Here is a 10,087-nt window from a genome sequence, read left to right as displayed (position 1 = left end):
TTATTTTATGTTACAGTCACCAGCAGAATTGTACAACTCTGCTGAAGCTCATGCAGATTGGTAAGTCGCATGATTTTTTATTTTGTAATTTTTTGGTTTGTTCTAGTTTTTAAAATGACTTGAGATTACAAAGCGCGCGCATTATATTCGGACATTATTTAATTTAATTAATTAGTTTTTTTAAGATAATTCAGGAAATTATAATTGAATGACTTGATCGACGAATATCGCGGCGTATAGAAAAATAGTAAAGAATACTTTTTGTATCGACGTTTGCTGCAAGAGATAATTCTATAACTAACAAGATCGAGTAGCTTTTATTCATTATTTATTTATAAGCTCGTAAGTCCATTTCGGAAAAACTCGTTTGTATAAATTCATCAGCACTGTATCTTGAGACTTCAGTTGACCGTTGAAGACGCACTTCATGTGCCCGTGTGTACCTATGAGAAATCGAAAATAGATTTCAAAGATGCACCTATTTGTTATCAGCGTCAACTAATGGTAATTAATCGACTTACCAAGTGGTTCCTTTATATGGCCTCTACGTCCGTATTTTGTCCTTAATTGTATCGGTTTGAACCATTCAATATCCTCACGGTTAAAGAACATGAAACGTACAACCACCGATCTCTTATTTACCTTGTACGGGTGGCCACTCAAAACGACACGTTTTAAGACAATTCTGTTGGGATTGCAAGATAACACACTACCAGTTGCAACTAATTCCTAAAACAGTATTGTTGTTATTTTTAATTAGGATATTTTGCATATTGGTATTCTGTGATAAAAATTCAATGCAAAAAAAAATAATATTAACAAAATACCCACCAGACTGCCACTCTTACTTTCAATGTAACATAGAACTGGACACGGTGAAAAAGTAACCGGTGCAAACATACTAGCCACGACAGTGCTATCGGGATGAAAGTATCTCTCGTACTAAAAAAATTAATTTAACGTAATATTTGTGTGCAAAAAGTACTTGTAAAATAAATTATAAATTATAAAATAAAGATGCATTGAGTCACCTTATGCTTAACACCATTAGTATGCTGACTAAATATAGGACATGCCGCAAATCGTCTAAATCCGCATTGAAATATTAATCTCTCCTTCGACTTGATAGCTCGTGTATAATTGCCCGATTGTTTCAAGACAACGTTTAAAAGAGACATTTTTTGCTCGTATGGAAGTAAAGTGATCATTATTAATGGTTTATTTTCTATCGCGGCAAATGCTGTAAAAGCCTCTCTACTAACGTGAATTATAGAAACTTGTATGTAACTTCCCGGCTGAAAATATACAAGCACACATAAATACATACAGATATGCAAAGGAAAAAAAAAAAAAAAGACTGGCATACATACTCTGACACCTTCGATATCTTTGCGTTCTTTATAAATGCGCTTTCGTCTGCAATCGTAATCAGCAAATTCAACTATACGCGAATAATCCACGGGAAGATTTTCTTTTGGATCCCATGGGCTAGTGCGAAATGATTCGAGACCTCGATATTTTTGGAATCTCATCTTAGCCAAAATGGTTTGAGGTGTATCCACCTCGTCAGGAAATTGTGCATCCAATTTTGCTTCTGTAAATTATTAGAAAATTATTATCACAGTGATAATTAAAAATTGCATATTGAATTAATTATGGTAGGTGCATGTAACCTTTGAAATTTTCCATAGCTTGCTTTTCTTCAAGCATATCGATCTCTTGATCGTAACGCTCTTCATCCATTGGCGCCTCTGATATCGTAATAGTTTCGTATTGTTCGTCATCTTCCAAATCGTTGCTACTAGCTGCTTCAGATCTGGCTTCTTCCACAGACATATTGTCGTCTAATTCATTCTCTGAACATGTACCGAGACTCTCTAGATACAAAAATTTGTTGTTTAAATAATTTAAAATAATTAAATTAGATTAAATGTAATTTTTTTTAGAAAAAGAAAGCTTGATAAACTGTAATACCTCCGTCTTCATCCGGTATCCATGCAGCTTGATATTCGGAAGTGCCTTTTGGCACAGTTTTTACAATTTTTTTATTTCTGTTGATTGTTGCTTCAGCCAATTCCTCTTCTGTAGGCCATGTTTGTTCAGCATCCATTGGATCATGAAAGTATTCACTTTCAAGGGATTCCTATACATTTTAAGTTTTACATATAGTAAAATACAATTTTATTACTGTTGCTATAAATAATTTCTTTCAATGTCAAAGATTAATTAAAAAGCTATTGCTCAAAAATATTTCTTAACCATCGCATCTAATTCAAAATTTGTAATAAAAACAAATTATTAAGATTAAAATATGTTAGAGAAACCTGTTTTTCTGGATCAGCAGTTAGAATTATTTCAGCTTGATTACTTCGTTCTACATTCATTTTATCACCAGACGAATACTTGTTTCGGTCAATGTGTCCAATTAAATATGGATCTGCCAATGTTTTGATGTGTGACATTTGAAAGTTTCCAAAGCCTGATATATAAACCAAGTCATTGACCGATAACGGTGTTGTGCCTCGTAAATATCCACTAACCATGAGAGTTCCAAATTCAATAGAATCCTAATATAAGTCAAAAATTATGTAATAATTAAATGGTATTCAATTTACTTTTTTACACAATTTAAAATACAAAATAGTTTTACATACTCCATCACATTCGAAGGAAACTTGCTCAGCTAAAAGGTATGGCCTTACATCTTTATAAAATAAATTTCTTTGTTTTTGCGATCCAGCGCGTCGTAACATATTTAAACAATCCATAGAAGTGTCCAACTCAAGCACTTTTTCTTCAGGAAGCCATTTTGAAATTGCACGTTGTACAGATTGTTTATATTCTTGACGTTTCTGTTGATATCGTCAAAATAAGAAAGTTCTTTAATGAGGAATTTATTATACTGAAATATAACAATGCATTGTTACTTACTTTAATATGAAGTGTCTGAAGATTATGCACAGCAACTATTGTGGAAGGTAAACCTTGAGCAAGGATAGATATAATAATTTCCTTGCCCCAATCATCTATAATTTCTGTTTGCGCATCATTATTTGCCCGATTCACAACAGAAGTTACAAAAAGTATCGTGGTAGCAATTTTTGCTGCATCTAATGTTGTTAAAATATCATTTATAGGTGGTACAATGATAGAAAATCGCTGTTTCAATCTTGGTATGCTAAATTAATAAGGAAAGAAAAATATGTTAGTTTAATGTTTAATTTATTTTACTAACAAAAAATAAAAAATAATTTTTTTTGTTTTATACTGTACCTAATATGGGTAATACCATTTGGACTAGTGGCAATATTAGCATTTTCATCTGCATTAGTTATAACAGACACAATGTTCTTTATATCCATTTTACTTTGCAATGGTATAACACAGATTAGGATGGGAGCTGAAGAAAATCCACCAATGTTTCTCTTCTGCTCAAGTACTTGCTCGCGTTTCATTTTTCTATGTTGCAACATTTGATTTCTTCGCGCATCTTTTCGAACGTCCTTTTCAAAACGTTTAGACGGCTTTCCGATAACGTTCTGTTTTCCTGTATAATACAGTAATAAAAAAAATATTTAAAAACATTTATGTATAGGTTACGATTTATAATTATAATTTATGAAAAACTTGCCATTTTGTCGACTAATTAAATAGGTTGCGCGATAATTTTTATATTTTTATTAAAAAATGTATTAATACTGTGCATAAAAAAAAAAGAAAAACTTTACCTTTGATAGCGTTTTGGATGGCACCTTTACTCCGATGTCTTCCCGTTTTGTGCTGTTTGTTGGATTGTTTGAGTGCACCTGGTCGATGCGTCTCTTGCTTCGCATTCATTGTAACAAATTCGTCTTACAATCTCCAAAAAGAAAATTATTAATTAACATCAATCACCACGTGGTAGCCGGAGTACATACAGCATCACACATGATCACGCACTACCGTCGCGCCATCATTGTTGGTCCTCCCTGCTGCCGTAGGTTACCAACCCTGGCCTAGCTCAGTACTGCACTTTGCGAGAAAACAGCGCAACACAGAGAACGCGCCAGTAGTATAAATCGACGATAGGTCAGACGCCTCTTCAGTAAGATATATTATCAACTACAGTTTAATCAGACAAATTTTTTAGGTTATTTTATTTTTATCGTCAAGAAACGAACGTTGAACAAGGAAAGAAGAGTAATATCTTGCTGGAAAGTTTATTTCATTCCCCTACGAGTGAATCAATCTTATCGCCGCGGCCGTGCGTCAAAGCACGACGCAGTAAACACGAATGCGAGAGGAGGATTTAATGACCCTTGGGCAAGAGGGGAGAGAGGAGATGGTCAAGCTGATGTTGACATTTGTGCGGGGAGCACGTGGTGGACGCGAAAGCACTTTGTCGTAAATGACGTAAATCATCGCCGCGGCTGGGTGTGCCACGCTCTCATGATAAATCGTCGGCAGCGTTTCCCTGGACTACTCGCGCGACACCCGCGTCGATCGGACGCGTTCCTCGGGCTCGTCGAGGCGCTGAAGCGTCGCCTACAACATGGCGGCGCCGTCGTCCGTGCAGTCACCCTGCGCTCGTGCGCCTCTATGCGCGTCATGACGCACAGTGGATCGTCCGAACGCCGCCAGCACGTCCGCACCATCAGCATCGTATTTGCTCGCGATTCACACGCACGAATCGCACGACACTGATCGGTCCAGGAGTCGATATTACCGTCGCCACACGTTTGACTCAAGACCATCTCCGCGCGGAGGCAGGAGCCTTGGACTCTGGAATCGAACGCGGCTGATGCTCCACCGCTTCGAGACGCAAAACACAACCGCTGCGCACGTCGAGAGGAACAATTAAGCAAGTTAAGAGGATACCCGTCGCGGCTCGACCATCGTGAACCGCTTGCGACGGATCCTCACCCCATTGTTCTCCCGCACGAGCAGCTGAAATCACTGACACGGTGAAGAAAAAACGGTATCTGCACCTATCACATTCTTTTGAAAGCGATCCCGGGTCTCTCAGCAACGAGTTACTGCCGCTGCGCGCTCCGGAGACGTCTAGTCAAAAGAAGCACTCGGGCGAGTTTGCAGAGATACAGAGATAGAAACAACTCGCGGAGATATAGATTCTGTCTCGCTAAAGTGCTCTCTTTTTGTTTGAGAATTCTGTTTCTACCTCCTTTGTTCAAGTGTTGTAAAACTGCTTCAAGTATTGCAGCTTGTATGCTTTTATTTACACACGAAGTAAAATTACAGGTTAATCGTGTAACAATGTTAATTTTTATTTTACATGCCTAACTAATTTTTTTTCTATAAAAAATTGTTTTTTTTGCACAAGATATTTAGCTAAGATTATTGTCTTTTATTTTATAAATGTAGCGTTGCTGAGAGAACTGATCTCACATAATATAAATATTTTTAAGAGTCAACATATTTGCAAAAGTGTACTAACTAATTTTTCTATTGATTGTTTTAGAGCGCTCCTTATGTATTTTGTTGATAAGTATGTCTTGCAGCAGCCTATTTATAATTAAAAACTACATTCGTTACATTTTTTTAATACTGTAGATGGTTGATGTCAATTGAGAAATTTATATTTTATTTACATATTGATTAATAAAATAATTGAACAACTTGATTCTAAAGACATTGGTAAATTTGCAAGTAACTAAAGGAAACGAAAAGAAAATTTAGAAAGCAGATTTTTATGAATAAATATTTGTTGCATGTCTTAGCAGAAAAAATATGAAATTGAATAAAATTGATGTTCATTTTCATTAGTTAAAAAAAAAATTTAACCAATATAAATATTATCTTTCTACAAATATAACAATTAAAGTATCCAAAATAAAAAAAAAACATAAGGATAACTTTTTTTATTTACAAATGAGACAGAGACTTAAAAAGGGAGTAGATTAATTAATACCTTATCAAAGACTGCTTGTACATAATAGAAAAAATATCGTACAAGCTGTACGTTGCCAATCCTCTTTTCTTTACACATTTTTCTGATATAAATAATTTCTGTTGGTTCTTACTTTCGCTAAGATTTATTCGATAACGATACTTGGTGTTCCTTGCAAGTTGCCTGATTACTGTAAAACTTGTTAAACTTTTAATTATAATAATGGCTGAGACACAAAGAGTGACGGTATATGGAAGGTCCCCTCCATGTGCTAATAATAGTAGACTTGACGAACGTCGAGCCAAGAGGTAAGAATTAATTACTAACTTGCTAATTTCGAATTTGTATTTTTTTAAGGATTATACTAACCTTATTCTTTTTTTTTCAGATTAGCATTGCGACATGAAAGAAACAGAAAACCGGACAAACCGGACGATTTTGTGTGTTACGAATCGAGCGACGACGAGGCCGAAACGGTGATCGAGGGCAAGCAATTTCTGAGAACGTCTTTCAATTTCGTAGATTACGTACGCGCCCGCGAAACGAACACGCGCGAAGTACGAAATATCAATCAGGAATACGGCTCCCGTCACATATTGACACATGATCTATTCAAAGAATACTCGGTTACTTTAACCAACATGAATAAAGTATTTTGTTCTCAGTGGTTAAGTGATAGACAAGTGGTATTCGGTACAAAGTGCAATAAGCTTATGGTTTACGACGTAGCGACGCAAAAACTAGACCAGATTCCATCTCTTCACGGAAGACAGCTTAGTCCAGGTGGCAATGTCGTGCCTGAGCAGCAATGTGGCATTCATTCCGTTCAAATTAATCCTTCAAGGTAATTTCACCTCTTTTCTAATATTCTCTAAAGAAAATAAATAATTGTTAAATTACATAAATCTAATTTATATTCTTATATTATAGAACTCTTTTATCCACCGGAGCGAGAAATAGTAACGAAATAGCGATATATAGATTGCCGACTTTAGATCCAGTTTGCGTCGGTGAGAACGGCCACAGGGATTGGGTGTTCGATATGTGTTGGCTAGACGACGAATTTTTAGTGTCAGGCTCCCGAGATACGAAAATGGCTTTGTGGCGACTTGATCAAGATCTCGCTGAGGCTCCTGATAAAGGAGATGTGCCTACACATAGGTAAAACACACAATTAAGACTTTACTTTTCTGCTAAATTAAAAACGAGAAAGTAAAATTTAAGAAAAATTTTCTAATAATTGTCATTTCTGCATAGATTGATTCAACCTGTCTGTGTAAAAGAATGTAAGTCCGCACAGAAAGTGCGAGCGCTAGCATTTAATAAAGCGTACAAGGAGATTGCAGCACTAACTCTCAATAGTTTTATACATATCTGGTCGGCCGAATCCTTCAAACAGAAAATATCTAGAAAGCTGCCAGCCTGCCAAGAAAACGTTTGTCTTGCTGTACAGGACGATGGTGTTTACGCGATTGGATGCAGATCTTATACTCTTCTGCTAGACGCGCGTACGCTGCAACCGATTAAAAAAATACCATCGCGGTAATAATAAATTTCTCTTTTAATTTCTTAATGTATTTTAAACTCATTTAATAAAGTAAAACAATACATTTTTGTGTACAGGTACAGTGGTTGTGGAATCAGATCTGCAAGCTTTCAAGGATCTGTTCTAACCATCGGAACTGGTTTAGGAATGCTTATGTTTTACGATGTTAGAGCTCAAAAATATTTGGAATCTTCTATAAATTCCAATAGGACTGTTGTGTTAAAAGCTTCGAAAGGATACGTGGTAAGTTTCATTTAATAATGATATGATTTATATATTTAATAATGATGATGATTCATATGTTTTTCAAATTGGTAATTAAATGACTGTTGCGTTCTGTAATAAAAAAATGAGATTGTTTTATTAGTCACTGTAATTTTTAGATTTGAATTAGTTTCAAATGTTTTTGCGAATTACATATGATATGTTCATAAAGTCATATCGTAAAAATTGTTAGCAATACTAGACTAATTATACGTGACTTTTTTAATATTTTAATTTTACTAAATTTTATATACCTTTAATGCATTTTATATATTATTAAATAACTTATATATTAATTCTTTGGGATTTCAGTTTCCAGATGAAGAATATATAGATGGTTTTCAAAATGTGAAGTACACTCCCGCTATTTACACACATTGCTATGATGCATCGGGGACTCGATTATTTACGGCAGGAGGTCCATTACCGGCAAATTTATATGGTAACTATGCAGGGATATGGCAATGAAGGTTTAAATTAACAAAATAATAAATATAATAATTGCTAAATGAAACAAATTATAAAGTTATGATTTTGTCACAAAAACTTATATTTCGATTATTTCAAAATTACAGACTATATTTAAAATCTCTTAAATTTATTTCGAGTCTTAAAAAGACGATAAACTTGTGAAACAATGTTTAACTGTCTTTAATATTATTTGATTTGTTGAATTTTTTCCAACTAAAAATTATAAATTTTAAATTACATAAAAAATTGGGACTATAAGCAATTTATTTTTAAATACTTGTACAATTGCATTAAACTGTCCGGCCTGTTCGTTTTTGCTTTATTTGCGAAATACTGCATTAGTATGCAATAAATTAGAATGAAAAAAAGTACATTTGTTTCACTTTAACTTATTGTACTTTATTAAAAATGCGGTGAAAACAGGTCATAATCCAAAAACAAAATGTAAAAAACTTAGTTAATTTTTTTAGAAAGGAAAAACGCTCTATTAGAAAGACATATAATTATAATAACATTATATCGTACAACATGTGGTAGTTTAGTTAATTTAAATGAGTGAATTAAAAAAGTTACTTTTTTATTTCACTAATTAAAAAATTTTAAAATAAGATAATTTAAAGTATAATAAATTAATTTATATAAGTTAGAAAAAAATTGATTATAAATAAAACTATCAGATTATCAAGTAATAAGAATCGATTGCTATTTTATTATAAAACAAATTAATTAAAAAATTTATTTAATTTAAGAATAATATTAATGTTGCGTTTAAATATTACACGATAAATTAAAGCCGATTTAATATTTCATAACTAAGAACGAGGGTATTAGTAATTATGAGTATAAAACATTTAAATTATTAAAATCATAATTTTATAAAAAAAACACGTATATTTAATTACCGATTGTTTTAATATTAATTAATTTTAGTTATCTTTCCAGGCAGGCTAGACAGGAAAGTATTAGTTATAAATTTTTATTTATATATATTTATATATACATATATATAAATGCATATGTGCACATACATATATACAATGTATATATGTATATGCATATATATACACCCGGATTATATTTTTTAACTTATTGAAACATTATGGATAACTCATGACAAAATTATCTTATAAAGTTTTTTTTATTCATTTAAGCATCTGCTATTTATGAATATTTATTTTTATTATTTTTTTTTATCAAATTTGATAAGTATATTAAATAATGTTAATTCAAGTTATGAAAATTTTCTGTGAAAAAATGTGTATAATTTAATTTACGTATAATATGTATATAAATGTAATGCTATTCAAATGGCAGAGCAAAAAATTTATATCAACGAACGTTATAGCGATGAATATTAGGTTTCATCAAACTTATCGAGTTGAAATTGAAATACCGGCCTCAAAATAGCAACACGCAATGAATTTTGTTTAGCATATACTTATTTTAACAATAGCGTCGCAATTTTCATCTGCATGCTACTTCTTCACGTGTAATAAATAATACCGCAAGGAGATCTTAGTATCACTTTTTTACTACGACTAACTACATGTTAACAACGTCTACAAAGTTATTTAGTAATAATAACCCGAAGAAAATTCTAAACACATCAGTAGCCCAATAATCTAGGAACATGTTCATCTACATTTTTTTTTTAATATTTATTTGTTTTTATTGCTTAAATCGGACTTAATTGTATCTCCCTGCTGTGCGTTTGAAATTTATTAAGTTTAATGCGAGTATAAACGAGTATAATCTGTTCAAGTTTGACCAAGCTCGTTGCCAAGCGTGCCGCTGGCCTCCTGTCATGCTGTTTGGCGCACACTTTGAGAACATTGTGGAATTAGGCGCGTGCATTTAATAAAGAAAGCGCCGACCTGTGATTATGCGAAATGTCGCGTTTACCGTGCAATCGAGATAGC

At 33.2% G+C, this 10,087-nt stretch overlaps 2 protein-coding genes across 4 annotated transcripts; one reads left to right on the top strand and one right to left on the bottom strand.

Moving 5' to 3' along the window:
* Positions 1-255: 255 nt before the first annotated feature.
* Tsr1 (Tsr1 ribosome assembly factor) lies at positions 256-4,126 on the bottom strand. 2 transcript variants are annotated; one of them, XM_070654693.1, is made up of 13 exons: positions 3,940-4,126; positions 3,729-3,859; positions 3,274-3,547; positions 2,932-3,178; positions 2,655-2,852; positions 2,325-2,567; positions 1,975-2,143; positions 1,674-1,877; positions 1,371-1,594; positions 1,032-1,295; positions 832-942; positions 522-729; positions 256-443 (listed from the first exon to the last, which is right to left on the bottom strand). In XM_070654693.1, exons 2-13 carry the CDS (start codon positions 3,835-3,837, stop codon positions 325-327), a joined length of 2,370 nt encoding a protein of 789 aa, XP_070510794.1. In that variant the 5' UTR covers positions 3,838-3,859; positions 3,940-4,126; the 3' UTR covers positions 256-324. The 2 variants fall into 2 exon arrangements, with proteins under 2 accessions (XP_070510794.1, XP_070510793.1); XM_070654692.1 differs by having other exon boundaries at positions 3,729-4,124.
* Positions 4,127-4,505: 379 nt separating this feature from the next.
* Positions 4,506-9,681, top strand: Dcaf12 (DDB1 and CUL4 associated factor 12-like protein). Of its 2 annotated transcripts, XM_070654715.1 has the most exons (8): positions 4,506-4,957; positions 5,459-6,195; positions 6,276-6,731; positions 6,818-7,048; positions 7,145-7,429; positions 7,511-7,676; positions 8,010-8,139; positions 9,111-9,681. In XM_070654715.1, exons 2-8 carry the CDS (start codon positions 6,110-6,112, stop codon positions 9,176-9,178), a joined length of 1,422 nt encoding a protein of 473 aa, XP_070510816.1. In that variant the 5' UTR covers positions 4,506-4,957; positions 5,459-6,109; the 3' UTR covers positions 9,179-9,681. The 2 variants fall into 2 exon arrangements, with proteins under 2 accessions (XP_070510816.1, XP_070510817.1); XM_070654716.1 differs by having other exon boundaries at positions 4,511-4,957; positions 8,010-9,681.
* Positions 9,682-10,087: the final 406 nt, after the last annotated feature.

The sequence above is a fragment of the Cardiocondyla obscurior genome, linkage group LG04, assembly GCF_019399895.1.
Source record: "Cardiocondyla obscurior isolate alpha-2009 linkage group LG04, Cobs3.1, whole genome shotgun sequence".
NCBI classification, from domain to species: Eukaryota; Metazoa; Arthropoda; class Insecta; order Hymenoptera; family Formicidae; genus Cardiocondyla; species Cardiocondyla obscurior.
This window is presented reverse-complemented; position numbering and strand designations above follow the sequence as displayed.